The 21,195-nt window shown below is 37.7% G+C and overlaps 1 protein-coding gene across 7 annotated transcripts in view; it reads right to left on the reverse strand.

Moving 5' to 3' along the window:
- Positions 1 to 21,195, reverse strand: part of CSRNP3 (cysteine and serine rich nuclear protein 3) — a 94,699-nt gene that overhangs the window by 49,373 nt on the left and 24,131 nt on the right. For 3 of the 7 annotated variants that reach the window (XM_085227771.1, XM_085227770.1, XM_085227772.1), the window contains exon 2: positions 16,407 to 16,577. The exons of 2 other annotated variants lie outside the window; for them this stretch is intronic. In XM_085227771.1, coding sequence (XP_085083897.1) covers positions 16,407 to 16,554 — 148 coding nt within the window. In that variant the 5' untranslated portion in view covers positions 16,555 to 16,577. Of the gene's footprint in view, positions 1 to 6,861; positions 6,953 to 16,406; positions 16,578 to 21,195 lie in introns of those variants that run through there. 2 more of the 7 variants (XM_085227776.1, XM_085227775.1) reach the window with 2 other exon arrangements.

Raw genomic sequence — 21,195 nt, forward strand, 5'->3', positions numbered from 1 at the left:
GTTATAAACCAGACCTCTGAATTTCAATGTTTTCCAAGGAATCAAAATGATAATATGGATGATGATGAAGAAATAGGGAGAAACATTGTTAAAATGTTTAAGAATGAATAATAATTTTTAAATTGTTCATCAGCATCCTTAACCATTTGTTCTGATGCAATTTTATGGGGTTGGATTTTTAAGCTTCTGACTCAGTGAGAAGAGATATTAAAAAACAATGGTCCCAGCACAGTTATTCTCATTAAGAAAGAATGTAACTTCAGCATCATGCTGAAAGAGGGCCTTAGTCTCTTCTGGACAGATCTGTTTAATGAACCTCTCAAATTCCCAAAGCAGGGAAACTCTAGAGCCTAGGATACAGGGCTCTGAAATCCTTGCATCACATTTCAGCCACTACATCACACAATCAACAGTATGTGTATCTTAACAGACAAAAGGATACAGACGCTATGAAAGTGCTATTTCATTAAATAATACAGTTTCTTCAGTGGAACTACTCACAATTCTCACACTGGTTCCCAGACCTGAAGTAGAAAACTCAAGCATTTTTATAACTTATTTAATAGAAGCATCAAATACATAAATTGTTTTTGCTCACTAAATGTGGAGTTTTGCTTTTTTTTTTTTTTCCTGCTAGTATTAATACCTGCACAAAACTCTTAGAAAGGAAACCATCGCTCCACAGCAGAAAACCCTCATACTAAGAGAGTAACTACTGCAGGATTTCTCTCAATGTAGGAAGATGGGGCACAAGCCTTTCTGTCTCCTATTTCTAACTTCTAGAGAGAAAAGTAATACAAGGGAATTTACAGTCAGATACACATTTCAAGTTCCCTTTTAATGTAACTACTGATTAAAACCTATCTTGCACTGAACCACTGGAAGATTTTTAGTATAAGAATTTTTTCTTTATATGCTTAGCTGCTCCTAAAATCAAGACACTAGCAGATAGGCTGACCTCAGTCAAGGAGTTAAGGCTTTATCATGCTATCCATTAAAATGCAGCCAATATCATATAAAATTAAATTATGTCCATTTTAAAGAAATAACTAGCTCATTAGTTCCTGAAGTATCAGCTGTGAGACAGCTGCTCAGTTGTCCTGAAGTTTTATAGATCCTGGCATGGGAAAACCGTTACATCTGTGACAGCAGAGATCATTTCCTTCAGCAGCTTACAGCATTTGGTAAAGCTTTGTGTGTGATACATTTCTCCTAGGCTAATCAAGCGCACCCCGCTAGCACCAAGCTAGCACTATTAGAAGAGAACACTTGCAGTAACTCTCATGGCCATTTTCTGGTGCAGAAAACAGCCACTGGCTCTAGATACTGTAACATAGCACAAGCTGTTAAGAGGACACAGACATTAAAAACAACTGAGTCAGGTTTCTTCTACACATTGTACAGTTGCTCCATCCAGGCAGCTGTTGCAGCACAATTATATCAGTCTTTTTGAACTCCGCAACCCCTAGTTAAGACAACAGTGCACATATGTACACCTTTCATCTTCATCTGTATTCAGACCTTGGTGAATTATTTCAGAAGTCATAGATGGGTTGGGATCTTTTTACTCCTCTGTTGCTAGCCAGGGATTGCCACACAGAGACAATGGATAGGAACCTAGTATTTGGACATGCAAAGTCAAAAGCAGAGCTGCTACTACGTTATAACTCTTTCTTACTTAAAACAGAAATAAAGCCTGTTTCATAACAAATTGGCATCTTGTAGGTACATAGAAATTTCTATCAATTGTCTGTATGTAACTGAAAGAAATTCAGACCTGGTAACATATAGAGTGAAGAAACCACTCCAGAAAGGGGCAAAGGGCTCCACTTAATGCGTGAGGGCGTATACTTCTAATTTACTTGCACTTTTCAGGCTGTGATGACTAATTCACGCTTCTGAGGAGGGCTGATCCCCAGGGAGAAATTAAATGGATGCTGTTGTGACACTCAATGGGAAGAGTGTAGATAGGGTGCCAACATAGTGTGAGAAAGACAGGCTACTGCCTGGGGAAGATGGCACAGAAGCAACAAGATGCTTGAGGTAGCAGGTGTAACGTGTTGTGAAACAAGTGCAAGAGAAGCACTTATAAAACTGTGCTGAAGTAACTGGCTAACACAAAAGCCTGGACATAACTTCTCATCAATAATTCTGTGCAGATCCATCTCTATCAAAGGTCACATTGTGAATCTTCCCAGCTTTTCAATGCCTTATAATTGGTTTATTCCTGTGAGTTAGATACGAGAAGTCAAGCTACCATTTAAAAAAACACACAGAACAAACTTCCCCTGCACAAAAGGAAGGGCAAAGAGAAAACATTCCAAAAGGACTAGTAAGATGAATAGGATAATTATTCTGTTATCATATTATTTATTTACACAATTATCTCATGTATTAAGTTATGTTATTTATTAAATAAAGCTTGGAAAACTTGGGAACTACAGGCTAGTCAGTCTCACCTCTCCGCCTGACTGCGAAGCAGATCCTCCTAAAGGACCTACACTAAGACACATGGAAAATAAAAATGAGGTGATTGGTGGTAACCAACATGCCTTCACCAAGGGCAAGTTGTGCCTGACAAACTTGGTGGCCATTTATGATGTCAGTGGATACAGGAAGAGCAACTGACCTCATCTACTGGACTTGTACAAAGTGTTTGATACTGTCTCACATGACATCCTGGTCACAAAATTGGAGAAAAATGGATTTGATGGACAGATCACCCACTGGATAAGGAATTGGCTGGACGGTCACACTCAGAGAGTTGAAGTCAATGGCTCAATGTCCAAGATGAGACCAGTAAAAAGTGGTGTTTCTAAGGGATCAGTGTTGGGACTGGTGTTAATTTAATATCTTTGTAGGTGACATGGACAGTGGGATTGAGCGTACCCTCAGCAAATTTGCAGACAACACCAAGCAAAGTGGTGCAGTTGACACACTAGAGGGAAGTGATGCTAACCAGAGGGACCTGGACAGGCTTCAGAGGTGGGTCCATGCCAAAGTCCTGAAATTCAACAAGGCCGGGTGCAAGGTCCTGCCCCTGCACCATGGCAATCTCTAGCACAGATACAGGTTGGGTGGAGAATGGCTTGAGAGAGGAGAAGTATTTGGGAGTGTCAGTTGTTGAAAGATTTAACATGAGCCAAGAATGTCCTCAGCACAGAAGGCCAACTGTATCCTGGGTTGCATCAAGAGAAGTATGACCAGCAGGTCGAAGGAGGCTGCATACAGTTCTGGAGCCCCCAAAACAAAAAGGATATGTTGGAACAGATCCAGACAAGGGCCACAGAGATGATCTGAGGGCTGGAGCATTCTCCTACAAAAACAGGCTGAAAGAGCTGGGACTCTTCAGCCTGGAGAAGAGAAGGCTTCATGGGGACCTTACAGTGACCTTCCAGAACCCGAAGGGGGCCTACGGAAAAGCTGAGAACGGAACTTCTCATAAGGGCATGTAGCAACAACACGAGTAGAAATGGCTTTAAATTGGACGAGGGTAGATTTAGACTACATATCAAGAAGAAATTCTTTACTGTGAGGGTGGTGAGACACTGGAACAGGTTGCCCAGAGAGGCTGTGATTGCCCCCTCACTGGAAGCATTCAAAGCCAGGCTGGATGGGACTTCAAGCAAACTGGTCTAGAAGGAGGTGTATCTGCCTATAGCAGGGGGGTTGAAACTAGGTGATCTTAGAAGTCCCTTCCAACCCAGACCATTCTATATTTCTAAAAGGAACCCCACCCTCTCAGGGGCTTAGAACTAAATGCAAACATATACTAAACTCCATAAAAATGAAGACTTTCAGTAGTCCCTTTTGTTTAAATAGATTATTTGGTCTGCAAATTATTTATTGTTTAATGCGAAAATAAATACACTAAACAAACTGCTAAGGTATTTTATCCCCAAAGCAACACAAGAGGAAAGAATTTATGTATTTGCCTAAGAGAAAAATCCCTTCTTGCAAGGAAGAGCAGATGAAGCCATTTGACAGAGAAGGCAGCAAAGGGAAGGAATGCCCCTTCAGATGCATAGATCTGCTCCACCTGAGCAACAGTGACCCTAACTGCTCTTGGTATCCAGGTGACTGTGCAGTTTGAGGAGGTTTAACAGAAAAACAAGAGGGGGAAAGCTGTGTTCTTATCTGAATGCTTTTTCATCACAATGAATGAAAATACCAACTCCTGTAGTAAAACACAGCTACCAACAATCAGGCACGAGACTGTAGACAGTTGCAAGAATTGGGTGCTTCTCTGAGGAGGGAACTTAAAATCCTTTTCTTTATCTATAGATTTAATAGTGAGTGAAAGGCTGTACAACAACAGATAAAAATCCTTCTTCTCTGTAAATGCTTAGCAGGTGACACCTGAAGTTTAACTGCAGGACGTTATTTTCTATGTAAAATGCTAGCATTGGGCCTACCTATCATCTACAACTGCATTTCATCAACAATTCCACTGTCTGCGTTTGGCCCAGATTGCTTTGCAGAATGCTTTTTATCCTATTATCGTTTTCAACAAAAACTAAAATATGATAAGCAAATTTAGGTCAGAAACTGAAATCATCCACAGGTTAGGGCAAGTACTTCAAGTATACTAAGGTAAGACTGGTTCCTTAACAATAACTTTAAAACATCTTTGAGCTCGAAAATAATACTCTTACTAAGAAGATACTGAACAATAAGACACAATGTAATTTTACAGAAATACTGAACAACCCTTCATGCTATTAAAAAGCATTGAGGCTAAAACATCTACATCACGTACTTAAGAAATCCTAATTTTCTTTTCTTTTGAAATCAACATTTAATATTGATTTTATTCACATTACATAGAATTATGTTGTAATTCTTGACAGAAGATCAGTTTATCCATTACAAATATGGAAAGTCTCTGCAGAAGACAGTCCTCTATTTCACTGAAATTCTATTAGACTACCAATATTCAAATAAATATGCAGGTATCCAACATGGTTACCTAAAGCATTTTAATACAGCACGAGAGATAGAAAACAAGAATGAGTATCATAGCACTCAGAGCATTGGGTTCGGTGATCTCTGATGTTACACTCTGAATGAATGATTCAGAGGATTCTACAAGTTTGCACACCTATTAATTGTCAAGCTTCCTTAAAGGTTTTTTCTTGCTAATAAGTCCAGCTAAGCCTCCTCTGATCTCTAAAACCCATTAAGAGTTAATGAAGTCATGAAAGAATTCACCAGAACCCTGAGAAGAAAGTTACAGATGCTGCATTATAACGTAAGCCTCAAAAGTTTTTTCTTCAAAAATGACTGTGCAATTAAGCCTTACATTGTGAGGTTTTATACACTGTAATTCAAATAAAGCTGAAGTTGTTCTTATACTGGAACACAAACATACCACTCTTTTGGCCCAAATTTTTACATATGTATCCCGTCTGTCTAGAGAAGGGCACATATTAACAGTGCCCTTACTCAGTCTGATGTGTAAAATACTTGGTACTTGAAAACTACTCGCAAACACCATCTCTGATGCAGCCAAAGGAATATTGGTCTATTTCCTTTCCAAATCCCATTTTCAGTTGCACCCACCAGTGGAACAATGGTAGCAGTAAGGCTCATTTGGGAAGTTTTCCTGCAGCGTTTACCAACTTATTGACTTAATGGAGCACTCCTAAAGTTATCACGGCTGTTTTCTGTTGTGTGTTTGTTTAGTTTTTTTTTAATTATAGTTCCACCTTCTGGCACACTAAGCACACAAATGAGAGGAGCTCTCTTCTTACACAATATCACTAGAGCAAAAGAAAAATAACAGATAATCAAAAATCAGACTACATAATTTAAGGCTCCAACTACTGAAAGAAAGTTACGTCTCAGCTGTCTTTGGTAATGTGCAATAAGGATAATCTAGGAAAGGAAAAAGAAGTAATATAAGTTTGTTCGACTCTGACCATGAAAACAACCAACAAGACAAAGGAGTAAGTGTGGTCACGGAACATTTCCCGTGTGTACAGCTCCAGATGATACAGTGCCGTACATAAGCAGTATACTACTACATTTAGATCCACAGTTGCTCGTGAAAGGACAGTTTTAGTGTCTGCTTTCATTTTCTAGTTTCAGACCTTTCAGGATAAGAGTTAACTACTCTCACGTCTTCCAGTTCTTCCTTCATTAGTATGTGTAGCATTTAAAAATAACATTCTAACAATAAACACATGAAAGATAAAAACTGTACATGTTTTCTAGGATCAGAGCAAAACTTACAGCAAATTATGAACATGTTATCTAAGAGATAGCTTTTATTTTCCTTTATTTATCAAGCATTTTAATTACTCTGTGGTGAAGTTCTTATTATACCACACTGATTACACACAAGCTCTTTGAACACATTTACTACTTTATCTGGATAGCTCTTTGCATTTGAATAAATCATATCCATTACTTCTAGACTTAGGAAAAAAAAAAATTGAATTGTGTTGTTATAAATTAAAATACAAGCTTTGAAAGTACCTCTTCAGACAATTTAGTGTTTTCCAGAATATTAAGCAGCTTTATACTTTTGCAAGCAAGTACAAAAAGATGCAACAGTTAATTCATTTACAAACATAGGCAAGCAGTTATGAACATTTCTTCTGTGAAATCTAATTACATTGGAAGTTGTTGATGTATAATAATCTAAAAGCTTTTAGCATGAATTTTAAGCAATTTTAAAGTTGCATCTGGAAATTAGAATGTTTTCCCTAATGCTCTTCTAAAATTGCAGATAAAAATCTCTGCAGAGATGTAAAATATAACACCATGTTCTGTACCATTAAACGGTACCAAATTGTAATTGGATCTGCATAACTGTATAGACAGATGCATGAGAATAACTGCTACCATACTACTGACCTTGTGATCTCAAAGAAGGGCAGATTCTCTCAGAAGATTTTTAGACCTCTGAAATCATGTTTTCAGTCTGTAGACATTTCCTTAATCTGTCCTTAAAAAAATGAAATTCATGTCTCATTACTGTTAAAATGATATCAACAAACATAAAATTTCTTTCAAATTATTAGTGATGCCTTACACAAACTCACAGAATAAACAGCAAATTCAGTTTGTTTGTAACAAAAGCAATAAACATGAGGAAATAGATTTCAGAAGAGCATGTGATTTATGTGTATAAACCATATAAGTTACTTTACAAAAATATCTAAGATTGACTTAAATTATTGACTGCCTTCTATACTGTATTTCAGAAGGAGGAGATCTGACCTGTTAATTTAAATGAACATGCAACCCTTGAGCACACAGCCAGTATGCATGTTGTGGTTCTGGTACACACTGGCCACTTCTGCTAGTGAAGTGACACAACAGGAAGCCTGAACACCGAAGAGCCTGTCACTGAACAAAACAAAATTCAGGAACAGCAAGGACAATTAAACATTAGTGTTCCTTACCAAGGCAGGTGATAGACTTGCCATCTGTTGAAGCACTTAAAGCAAGGTTTCTTATATTTCTAAAATACATTTTTGAGTATGAGTTTTGGAAAAAAATCTCCATCTGATCTATACTGTACACTTGGGCATGTGGCTGTGGTAAAGGGAGAAGGAGGAAACGAGCAAAAGCTGGCGACAATTCTGGCCCTGCAATTAGAGGTATCAATTTGCATCACTTTCTATTTTGTCCCATAAAAAACTTGTGATTCATAATCATATCTTGGTTCATTTTAATTTGCAAAAGATCCGACTGGAATATTCATTTCAACAATTCCAAATGCAGAACCTGCTTATGTGGTTTGACTGATCATTTCTCATCTTCTCCTGTGGCACTGAAAAACGAGCACAGGAGAGACAGGCTCAGGGCCAGAAGTAGCACAGTGGCACTTCAAATGTGCCTGGAAGGTATTTTGCGTTCATAGATGGTTCATAGCAGTGTAATCATAAAAAAAGATATGTACAGATTCTAGACAAACCTCTGGCAATTTCCATCTCTTTCTACAGCACTGGGCATGTTCTGCTAGGTGTGACTCTGGGCATTCAGTTCCTACATGTTTTATTTACTATGACCTCAAGCTTTAGTAGTGTAACAACTGATACTTCTCTATTTACAGCATGCTTAAGATTTTTTTAGGATCAAACTAATTTGGAAAATAAGTTTTTTATCACAATAGAAAAATTTCAGGTGATAATTCAAGTCTGCATCATTCAGACAAGCTAAATCAACCCCTGAAAGCACAAAGAAGTGCTTTACGCTTCTTACTGTCTTACTAAGTTTTACACAAAAAAATTGATATTTCATGCCAATACTGTTTTTTATTATCGCAATGTAAGGAAATGGACACAGTGCACACAACTCAGGTTTTTAGAGCAACGGAGAGGTTAGCAAATCAAAACTGGTTTGTTTTTTGAGGTACACAAACAAATGAGCCAGTAGCTAATCCAATAATACATGACTGAAGTGATGGAGAGCAGCAAGCTACGCAGAACAGATCACACTGAGCAGACTGTGTGAACTTCAGAGCAATAAAAAGGGTAACCAAAGATGCACAGGCAGAGAGAGAAAGGGATAGGTAGGGAAGAAACCAAAAGGCAGTTCCAATATCACCTGCCAAATGCATATGACATTATGCGTGAGCAGCCCAACATTGTGGGCTGCCAGTGGGATAGCAGAGACTGCAAATACAGGTAGGCAGGGATCTGTAAAGTCGTACCTCACCCTCTACTAAGTCAGTGTTTTAACTTTTTCATCATGTCATTAGACATGACAAAGGTGACAATTTCTACTAATTTTAAATAGTGGTGTAAAAATGAAACGATGACTCTGCTCCAAGATTTTCATCAACTTCGATAGTATTATATGAGCAAAGTAATGTCCAAAAAATGAAAAACAGTAAGAGTTGATAAGCGTGCTTCATTTTAAAAAAGAAAATTATCACAGAAACTTTTTCACTTTTTTTGGTAAAATGTAGGTCACCTACAGTTTCCATAGTAACCACTGCTGCACTGTAGCTCTACAGATGACCACTGTCTATGGCTGCTTTGTTTGCTAGCAGGTGAATGTACAAATACAGCTATGCCACCGTTAAAAAGAGAAAAAGCTAACCTAAGCAGTTGGAATTGCCCTTAATTTACTTGCAAACACAATTCCTGCTTCAACATTTTGAAGTTTTTCCTAATGTCCTTCAGTAGATAAGCTACTTTACAAGCCAGCTGGAAACACACAAATTAATTTACAGTATTAAAAGGCTACTTGTATGCACCAAGCTTGGACTCCCAAAAATGCAGACAATTAATTTTACAAGTTTACAAAAAATATTTATCTCCTTAACACTGAAAATCAGAAATACAGCAAGTTCAAAGTGGACACACACTAGCTGAAGCCGTCTTTGTTAAGAGTACAGCGAGTTCTGTGATACTGTATATCACAAGTGGGACTTAACGGGTTGGAATATAATAATCTTGCACCCAATCACACAGCAAAATCCAGTAATATAATAGAAATAGAAACATGGATAAGAAAGGTTGAGGCCTCATTTGGGAAAACATAGCACAATTTTCAGTCAATCTGATGGTGAAAATCCTTTCCTTACTGCTATTACTCCAGGGCATACCAGAACTGGCAATGAACTCATTAAAATACAAAGACTCCATGCTACAAAAAAGACACTAACTGGCTTTTATAGTGAATGGGGAAATAGCAGGATATATCAATGTCCTCGACCAACTACAAGCAGTTTTCCTCTTTAAAATAGAGCCATTTCATTATTATGAGGGTTCAAATGGAACTAGCTACATATCACCATCGTAACTGTCAAAGGTATTATGAAAACTCTGAAACAAGCTTTGAAGTCAGGATACTACCCACACACTAATGCAGTGGGGTAGTACTGGTAGTCCTATATACAGTTAGAACACCAAAAAGGTTACATATTCAGTAAACAGATGAATGACAATCAATAGTGTTAAATGGCATAGAGGAGACTGTGGTATTTTGCCAGTTTCAGAAGTTACTCAAATACTACACTAAATAGAATTACATGCACTTCAAAGATGAATAGAATAGCATCTTAACACATGCCAACTTCAGCAGTTTGGGTAGCAAAAAGGATAGCCTCTTTAGTGGCCACTGCTAGAAATGCAGATCACTGACTTGCAGAAGATACCCTTGCCAAACAGTACAGCTAATGAAGAACCATGTCCTAAACTGTTTACTGCAGTCCTGATAAGCCACAACTGAGAACAAGTCTTTCATTATTATTATTATTTTTTAATATTGCTATTCAAAGAAAATACATGTAAAAAAAATGAAGGAATCTTCTGGAAGTTTGTATGACACCATTCTTACAGATCTGCCTTGCAGTTGGTTCCTCTCATTATGCACAAAGTACTGGCATGCTTTCCTTCTTGACATACTGGACTCCCATACACCTGCTTTTGACCAGTCACAAAGCTCTCCTCTAGCAAAATACTCCAACTGGAAACAATGAATTAATCTCGCGTCTCTGGAGGTATTCAGCATCCTCACACTTTATTTATATTTCCCAGGCTAAAATAATGTATTCTGTACACAAATTATGTAATTTGTTTAAAGCACTAATTCGGACTATCTTTAAAGGCTGGTGTTAAAAGCTCTAAACCATTACAGAATGCAGAATTTATACTAAATGTATGAAATGAAAAATGACACTAGATTTAAAAAAAAAAAAAAAAAAAAAAAGGGGGTGGGTGGGGGGAGGATATTATAGGAGTCTTTATTTGCTTTGCAAGAACACAAAGAAAATCCAAGGGAAGCTTCCAAAGGACCACTGGGACTCGCAGTAGAATAAAAGTTGGCACTAGGACAGAGCTGTCTTGAAAAAGAAAGCATAAAGAAAATTTTTCAGACAAAAATGAAGCTATTAGAAGTTATAAACTGGTAACAGAAAAATCGTTTTTCCTTCTTTTATGATTTGATTTGTCAGTAATTTCTCTACAGAATCTAACATAATAGTATCAGACCACCCAAGCTTTCACTAGAATCCAAATGTCATAAAGTTTCCTCAGGTCTGAGAAGCAGAACAGCTACAGTTAGCACTCAATCTAAGTTATTTACCTCTAGAAAACACATTTTAAAATTCTGGTATTATTTGTCAAAGACCATGGAAAAAGCCTTGCACTAAAATAAAGCCCATTCACACATTAACCTCATGGCTTCTCCAAGAAAGAATGCTGGGTAAGACTACCTCAAATCCAAGCTTAAAATTAACTGAAAGGAAGAACCAACTTTAAGGGGCTTTAAGTATGTTCATCTTTATCAAGAAAGACTGCATCATGATTTAATATTTTTTAAATTGAATGTACATGATAGAGCAAAACAAACTTCATATTATTTATAGGTGACTTTCATGCATTCGTAAAATTATTAAGTTATTTGCACATTAGAATAGTATCTGAAGACAACCACTACTATAGAAAGTTTAAACTAGCAGCTTGGATCTGATCCATTACTTTAATCACATACACATATTATTGTATATATTTATTATATAAAAATTTATATAATACACACATATGTATATTATATTGCATCAGAAATCAAAGACAAACTATCAAGCTTAATTTTAGCAAATCTCACAGACAAGGGCAGATCAGCAAATCTCATTCCATAAATCACATTACCATCAGTACATACTCCTGAGTGCAGACCAGGATTTACACAGGTGCTTTGCTCTAGCAAATACAAAACAGAACTGCAAGTGCTACAGAATCCCAATCAACATTTTTCAGAAATTTTCTAATGTGTTTCTCAAATATGCTCTGTGTGTCACTGTAATGAAAGATGAGTCAATTTACTAAGAATTTACAAACTGTCAGCACTGAATTCTTTTGATCTTGATAAAACCAGCTCATTCTCATTTCGTTCATTACCCCACCTCTTTCCCATTATGAGCCAGCCAATCTGTGTCCTTTTCTGCAAGATGATTTATTTGCCAAAGAAAATCTCTTAGTGCTTTCTTGCTCTTACTCTAAAACACCCTGTTGCTTGTCAAACTCCTCCTGCCTCAGGGAGCCTCTTTTCATTCATACATGTTCCAATTAACAAGCTCCCCCAATACCTCTCTATTAGCTCCTCCCTGCATTTCCACTTATTGTTCACCTGTGGATTCCAAGGACTCTCTGTTCTCTTGTAATCCAGAAAAAGTCATTGTCTTGTTCTTTTCTCCTCCCCCTTTTTTCCTTTCTGGACAACCACCTGATGAAATTCGATCATTACTCGTCAAGTGCTATTTTGCTGATGATTTACAAAAAATGCTAAACAATCTCAGAAAATAACCTACTGCACTGCTTTGAGCCATATCTTGTTCATTCCTTTATGTATTAACATGGTAACATAAATATTCACATGATTTGAAAAGCAAGAATGTCTTAAGCTATAAGTTATCAATAATTTTCCAGAAAGTTATTTGGCAATGGTAGCAGGGTTTTCTTCTTAGCTGTTTTAACTGAAAAATCATTGTATGTGGAGTCTGCCACAAGCAGGTATCCCTACTTAAGCAGCAATTCAATTACAACACTGCTCAGTGAAGAACATCTTGATGTGTTCACTATGCTCTGTTGATGGAAAAATACCGTACAGTCCAAAAACTGTTTCAGCACTTCACTCTTACTCTTCACCAGTCAAAAATCACAGTTGTCATAGAAACTGTAAAAACTGAAGTCAGTCATGACAAAACAATGGGATAATGGAAAATGTCTGCTGGCTCAGGTTTTCATGTCAGAAATGCCTCAGTGAATTTAAATGGAGACTCAAGTAGTTCCTCACATCTTGTAGCAACAGGTGTGATTGTTTTTAATAATCTGGTCAGAGTCTGGAAAGCAGCAGTATTGCTCTTTCTTTACACATTGGTTACACTAAATGCTGGAAAACCCTTTCCAAACAATTCAGCATGAGTCTCTGGGTTAAGGAGACTGAATTTCTTTGATTCAGAGTCCAAGATATTCTGGAGTGACTTTTCCCACTGTTCTCAACATTTCTACAATCTCATTTTCAGCCTTTTAAATCAAGGCAAATCAAACATTACTTTAGAAACACACACTGCCATTAGTTTCTGCCTCTCACATATTCTATCCAGAAAAAGAATTAAGCTGCAGACCTCTGCCCCAACCCAAAAAGGTCCAGCTCCAAGCAAAATATTTTTTTTTTAGGTTCTTTGCATGCAACACATGACAGCAAAACAAAGCTCTACTCTTGACTAACAAAGGCTACAAGAGCCACCTCCACCACCCTGTGCCTGATCACAGACCAAAACCCACACAAGTGTTCTTCCAGCCTTTCACTGTGACCACCTGACACCTGATAATTACCAACTGACAGGTGTGACTTACTGCAGCCAGTTACCCTTCAAGCAGATACCACCTTTCTGAAAAGAAAATAATCATAATACACAAAGAAAATAGCTAGGCTGGTTCCATTGCAAGTGAACAAACTGTCTTTTAACACTTCATTGACCCTCTTTGCCTACAGATTATAATTAGCAGAAAGGGTACAATTTGCAACATGCTTCATCAATCTGTAGAAGGTTAACGGACATTAATTAGATAAACTTTTTCAGCTGCACTTGAGCTTAAGTTTGGGCCAGCACAAATCCCTGTCAAATTCCTTAACCCTGAGTTTAGAAGACTTAAAACAAAGTGAAATCTTGCTTCCAATAAAATGAATAGCAAAAAAAGAGTGAAAAAGTAAACTTTCTTCAAGGGTTTAATAAACACCATTCACCCTTCCTTTACAAGAATGGCATGAATTAATTTGCTTACATAGCACAGTCATCTTATCAGATAAGAACTGTTTGATTCACACAAGGAATCCTTAAATCTTTGGGTGGGATGGAAAGGAGGAAAAGAGTTACCGCAGCTGGAACAGCAGCCAATAACATGTATGAAATGCTGTAATTCTCACTCCTTGGTTCCGTGGTAAGTTCCACATCTAAAGTATCACTTAACATTTCAATATTGGTGCATTTACTGCACTTGTACATATATACATACACACTAACACTTTTTCAAATTACACATACATTTATGCACATACACACCAATGCTTTTTGGATACTATAAATATATACAAATACGTATTCTGACATACATCATATACTGAAACTGGCACATTCATTTCCATGGATGCTACTGGGAACATGAAAACTAATAAAATGCTACTGTAGTCTTTTAAATGCTTTGGATATGCCCAACATTTACTTTTGATTAAAATATGTAACCACAGGCAAATAAATAAAAGCATTAATGTAAAATGCTGAGTATTAGTTATTAACAGCAGTCTTAATCGATGTTTAGCTTATGAAATATTGTTAAATTATTACATTCCACAATCACAAAGAATTGCTGTGTACTGAGCTCATGGCCTAATAGAGGATTTTTTATATTGCAATTGTGTGTCTCAGAAGTCCCTTGGAGAAGCAATGAATCTGCATATGTTCTGATAAAGAAGAGCGAGAAGAATTCATACGAATCTTCTGAGATTTTTCTGACTAGCACATTGGCTTTGGGCACATAGTAGGAGCACAGACTTCAGGGAACACGCGCACAGCATAAAACACACCACTGCATAAAGTGGGCTGAGAAGGAAAGAAACCAACTGATCTCATACGAGGTTAGAGCAAATACACTCTACATATTTTAAAAACCTGCTGTTATACATATAGCACATGATACTGAGAAATGTAGTTGCACAAGGCAGCAAACCACGTTTTCATGTGTTGCCACGTATTCAAATATTATACGACCTAATCCCGCAAGTTTATCACCTCATTTTTATTTGTGATTATTCTTATTCCAACTTGTGCTTGTGCAGTGGGAGATCTCAAACTGCTAATAAATTTTAAACATCTGGGTTTTACAGAAGCTTATGACTAGTAGAAAGCAACAGCAAGAGAAGACAGGAATGTGAAAATGACTATTACCAGTATTTGGTTGGAGAGGAATGTTCTGATACAAGATACAAAATTCCAAATTCTACTATACAAGAAAACCTTATGCAAGCAGTAAATTGTGATAGTAGCACACTTCTAAAAACAATGGTTTTAGAAAAATAAAACTTTTTAGATCATACCACTTATTTCTCTTTGAGGAAACAAACCAGAAGTAACCACAAGTACCTCAGCTAATTTATATCAACTACCGCATTTTCTTGGACTAAGTCCTGATGCTCTGATAAAAATACCACTGTAAAAAGAAGAATACGTGGCTTCTATTTTGACTCCATTATATCATCCAAGATTCAGCTGTGGAGAGCCATGTTCCTTAAATTCAAATTTCATTATTTATTTCTACTTCACACACACAAAAAAACAACTACTTCAATCAGTTTCTTTTGTGATTTATAAAGTCCGTTATTGTAGCAGTCATGGATTTTTGTCTCTTTGTTTTGTGCATTTGTTTCTTCCTCTCTCAAAAACCTTAAAAAATAGTTACCCCAAACTGAGTTGTTTTGAAGTACTGCCATTACCTATAGAAACAACAAGCAAATACGCTTTGTTAAGAATGAAACAATGAAAACAAAAACCACATATAAATGGAAAACCATCCAAAGCTAAGCAAAATAAATTTATCTGCACCATGCCCTGAAGCCTATTTGCTAGACTAAAGCACTGGCAGACTGCCAAGAAGAAGAAATTCCAGACTGAAAACCATATGGCAAAGCTCAGAGAGTTCAAGTTCAAGAGCCAACAGCAAGAGCCTAAACACAATCAAAGCAGGGTAATGAGTTGGGGGTGGAGGAGGGAGGTTGACTTCTCATATCTACCTGTGTCTCAGATCATCTCAGCCTTTGTTCTTCTCACTACCATTCCAATTTCAGTGAGAAGCCTAGAGAAAAATCTGCGTTTTTCAAAACCCACTCTACTAGCTGCTGTCTTTATGTTTTTCAAGTGTCTCATATAGACATCAAGTATGCATATAATACCATCTCATAAAATATCCTTCTGCTCCTGTCAAGGGTAAAAGAAAAAGACTGAGGCTCAGGTGACAGGATGAGTGATTACAGGGATCAGCTGCTTGATTTGCAACAGATAGTGCAGGCTACTCAGCACGGAACAGACAGAATAGAGCAAAACCACTGACTTCATATATTAATTACTGCTGCTTTTTCCTCTTCCTCAAAATTATCACCCAAAACAGAAGATGCTCTCCCATTTTCCTAAAACATTTCACATTCCCTGGTTGTAACTGATATGTTACAAAAGTGAAATTATGCACTCTGACAACCGTTAAGATTTACCAAAAAAGTCTTCTAGAGGAAAAAGATGTTTTTAAATAGGAAGGATCTCCTCACACTGTTAACACTGAAATGCAGTAAAACAGAAAAAAGAACTTCAAAATACATGCAGGTAGCCTACACTGTATTTCTTCAAAGTAAGTAGAACTTTTCTGGATGCCTTAATACAACACTTTAGTACTTACGGGTAAATTGATTAGAAGCTGATGGGTGGACACTGCTTCCGCTATCAGCGCTTTCGCTGCTAGAAATATCATCGTCTGAATCCCACACACAGGAGCAAGGCGAGGTGCCACTAACTTCTTCAAACTTCCTCTTTAAAATTCCACTCATTGCTGCAGTGCTGTCACATGCACCTGTAACAGGAACAGAGGTAATGAAGCATTGAAACACCTACCTGCTGTTCAAGTCTCCTAATTCATTTCACCTGGAGGAGTTTATATATCATTCTGATACCTCTACCTTTAGTTAAGTGGCTCCTTATCATAGGTTTTTAAACAACTTTTACAGGAGAAGCTGTTCGAAAGACATTCTAACTCTATTACAGACAGTCTTTTCTTAAGATAGAAAGTGCTATCTGTATTCTACCAGAACAGTCAACATTCTACAACTAATTTTCAGGCACAGAACTAAATAGTAAGTATTTCACTTTATGCTTTGGTCAAGTATAAGTGCACATAATCCCATACAATTCAGTAGAAATGCGTACTCATTCATACAACACTTAAAACCTTACTTGGCACCTAGAACTATTGTGTGACAAAAATCAGTATTCTGAACCATCACTAAGCATGGTTCAGAATGAAATGCTCAGCACTAGCAAATGCCCACATTTTCAATTAGATTTTAGAGCATGAGATACTTAGCATGTTGTCAGGCCAGGCCCTGCAAATACTGTTCTGGGGTCATTTAGCAATTTTAATTTATGCAGAAGTTTCTTGTGGAGCACTTAGAAAATTCAGATATTCAGAGCAGTGGCACATACACAGACCATTTCCATTTATACAAGTATCATGGGATTGAATCTATCCTCATGAACTTTGCTTTCTAACCATACTGTCCAATACAGTTGTTTCCCCTTCATTTAAAATATTTGACCTTTTTATCCCTACTTATGGAATACTAAGTGAAAACAAAATCAAAATTCCTAGATCATGTTAATGCATCTAACAGGCTAAACAAGTTATTTTTTCCTATATCTTCAATTAAAAAAAAAAAAAAAGTATAAGTTTACTGTCAGCATCATTACTGATTGCATCCTTGTGATGCAATTAATCGTAAGATCTTAATTTAAAAGTTACTGATAGTATCTGCTCTCTGACTACACTAATCAGTAGAAAGTTGCTATAAATAGCTGGGGGAAAAGTGACAAATTTAAAAAGCTGCTGTTTGATGCTTCCAAGTATGCAGTAGCAAAAAAATTCCATTCTTCTGAACATCGCTTGCCTTCAGCTTCTATAAGCTGCCAGTTCAATTTAGTATATAAAGAAGTATTTTCCTCCGCTAAATTTCATTTTACCTTTATGGATGTGTCTAACTGAGAGAAAAGATTTCAATATAGATGTGGAATGCTACAATAGTGCAACATAATGATAAGAACAGATACTGTATTATCAGCAGATCTTCAACGTTGAACTTACTTGTCTGCAGAGCTTACTAAAAATTAAATAACAAATATATTAGATTCTAATAGTGTCAGACACACAAACAGGTTTAAATGCATACGCCTGTCATGATCTTCTCAACTTTTATTATTTACAAAAAAACTGTCTTCCTGAAAGGGATTTCTTCAGGCTAAAGATATGACAAACAGCACATGCTCAGATCTCAACCTTTGCCCTTTTCTCCAAAAATAAGTAACTATACGCTGCAAAGAAAGTATTACATTTCTATCCTGAGGACAAGGAAAGGATCATCCTGTATCTCCTTACAGTTTACAATTAACATCAGCAAAACAAAAAACAAAAAACATAACCTTCCTTTAAATACCTTAAGTTATTAAGGTACAACAATTAGCACAACTCCACTTAAAGAAAACCCACACAGTGACACATTGAAAACCTAGAAAAATGGAAAAATGAAGAGGGGGCAGAAAACCCCAGAAGATAAGAGTCAGAAATAACTCTTCCAAACTGCCCTCCATGTCCTCGCTGTATCTCTTGCCAACCACCTTTTCCACTGCTTCCTGCAGAGCTTACAGCACCGAATTTGCGAAATCACAATTATTTCCATGGCAACAGCCTGCAATATCAAAACCAAAGGATTATAGCTTGACTGCAGAACAGGGTAAAGAAGCAGCTGGAGTGTGAGAAAGAAAATGCTTACACTGAAACATCTCAGTGAAAAGGCAGAAAGAGTAAGAAAAGGGCTGACAGATTTTACTGTGCAATCAAAACGTAGGTCAAATCCATGTCTAAGTACATTGAAATTGTGGCTACAGGAGTCTTAAAGCTTCAAGTCCAAAGAAGCTCTGTCATAACTGCACTGCAAGGCAAACCTAATAGCTGTAATCATTACTAGTGTGCAGACTGTCACAAAGAGCTGATTTCATAGCCTGAAATTATTTCTAGACCAAAGCCTTTTTGTCAGACATTGTCTTTTGCAAGTACACCACACAGTGCCTAGATGACTAACATGCAACTTGCCCCTCAGTAAAGCGGTCACAGATGGTTAAGTCTCAGTAACTGTAACTGTTTACAGTTAGTAGCAGAAACAACTATTTTTAACAACGAAGAGTTTTAAATTTCCTTGCATTTAGCACAACCCACATTTACATCAAGCACCATGAGCTGATAGCAGTAAAGCCATCTTTATTAAGATTCTGCAATGAACCCTACCATACGATTTCCAGGATCCCTGGAACTAATGTATACATTAGTTCTAGATGCAGCTAGCTAATACAGTTAAGTCAGGATACAAGGGAGCAGTGGAGAAGCTGAGTATCACCATGAATTTAGGTGCTGTCTCGTTTAGGATCTGGTATCAAGTCTCTGCAGAAAAACGTTAGATAGGTGAAAGATACTTCCATTATTCAAAAGCGTGGATATTATGCAGATGATATCTGTTTGTACACACTATGTACCAGCAGGAGATTCCCACAGAATCACATCTGTAAAACCAGCTGCCATTCCATAAGCCAATATTCTTCAGAAAGATGCACATCTGCACAGGACTGAGGCACATTCAGTCTGACGCATTTAACCCATACCTCCTTTACACAGACATCATGCTACTTGTATCACATCCACATCTCCAGGAGCAATAACCATGGCAGTATACAGCACGTAGTGCTTATCCAAGAGTTATTTTGTACTCTATTCATCACAAAACACATCCCAGTGGAAAACAGAGTAAAGCAGCAGTCCAACTTCTGACAGAAATGAAACCACAAAGCTTTTAGTATCTGTAAAGGTTCCTGAAGTCCAGAATCAAGGAATGAGGACAGGGAACTCTAATCAAATTGTTACAACTAAATCTGTAGTTTCATTTTGATTTTTGGGAATCAAACTGAAGCAACTACAGTCACAAAGAAATCCAAACCCAGCCTGGTCTTAAGACTATACAGGATCTGGGGACAGGACAAGACACCAAAGACTTACTTAAGTTGAACTTTAGTACATGAATGGAGAGTAGAAGTCTGAAGCACTACAGCAGCATAGTATTCTGAAGGTGCGTATCTCTGCATAGAATCCAGTACACAAAAAGTACAAGATTCTATGGAAAACAAACATTGTGTGACTAAGAAAAGCAGATGTATAGAATACATTAAAATTTGAATTAGAAAAGTAGTAAGTCACTATTTTCAGGCTCCCAGAAAGATAACAAGAGCTCCAGCCTTCAGAGGCAAACACTGAGACAACAACCCAATACAATCAGAGATCTACCACAGCAAACTGCCAGTTCAGGTGAAAATTGAAGAGTCCAATTAAAACCAGATTTTGTGGATAATTATTAAAGAGCAGGAGCTTTCCCGTCTGTTGATGCATGTTTCACAACAATGTCCTCCACAGTTATGCAATGCAACATCCTCTGCCAGACTCCTCACTGTGCTAACAGGGCACTAAAATGCACTAAGGCTAAGCAAAGCTGAGACAGATGGAGCAGTATCAGAACAAGGAAAATTGGCCACGTGTGCACTGTTGTGAGCTGTAGGTCAAACACCAACACCTGACACAGGCAGGGATTCTTTGAGGAAAGGACAACTTGCCACAGCAGAAGTATGACGTGTGCCTGCTGGGAGAAGGACCTCTTTCTTAAAGCACCCCCATCCATCTTTCCTCCTTTTCCTCACACTGGAGAGAGTTGTGCTACAAAGAGAATGTAGCCAGGCCTGGGCCAGCAGGCTGGCAAGGCAAGGCCTCGCAGCGCCATGGCAACAGGCAGGCATGAGCAAGGAGCTTGCAGCCAGTGGTACTGCTGGGAGGAAAGTCCCACCTGAGTGCAGGCATATTTAAATCAGTCACATTACCTGTAACCTACAGAGTAAAATAATGCAAAAGCCTGGGTAGATTGACTCTTTCTTGTGCCTGAAAGGGCTGAAGATTTTAGAAAACCATGGTAACAATCTCATTGCAGGAGTCCTTTAGAAAGCAGGTATCTCCAGACAGCAGTGTAAAGCCCCAGAAGAGCTGTGTTAGAATTGCTGGTGAGTGGAAGGGAGGGGCAGCAATGCATTGCTTCCTGTGGTCCCAGGAGAAGCTTTTTCCTCGCCTGCTGCCCCTGAAAGACACGCTGCCAAGCAAGCTCCACACACTATAAGCTATGACCCGCAATCCTTCACTGCAACCCACAAACAACAAAAAAGCAAAACGAAAGTACAATCCACAGAACAAAAAGTACCGGTACCAGGTTGGGTAAGCAGCATACAGAGGGGAAAAGGCTCTTCTCCTAACTTGCACTTCTGCTATTGCTTTGATATGTGCTAGAAGATGCTAAGAAAACAGACAACAAGCTGCAATATGGAAATAAGGAATT

The sequence above is a fragment of the Meleagris gallopavo genome, chromosome 7, assembly GCF_905368555.1.
Source record: "Meleagris gallopavo chromosome 7, MGAL_WU_HG_1.1, whole genome shotgun sequence".
In the NCBI taxonomy this organism is placed as follows: domain Eukaryota; kingdom Metazoa; phylum Chordata; class Aves; order Galliformes; family Phasianidae; genus Meleagris; species Meleagris gallopavo.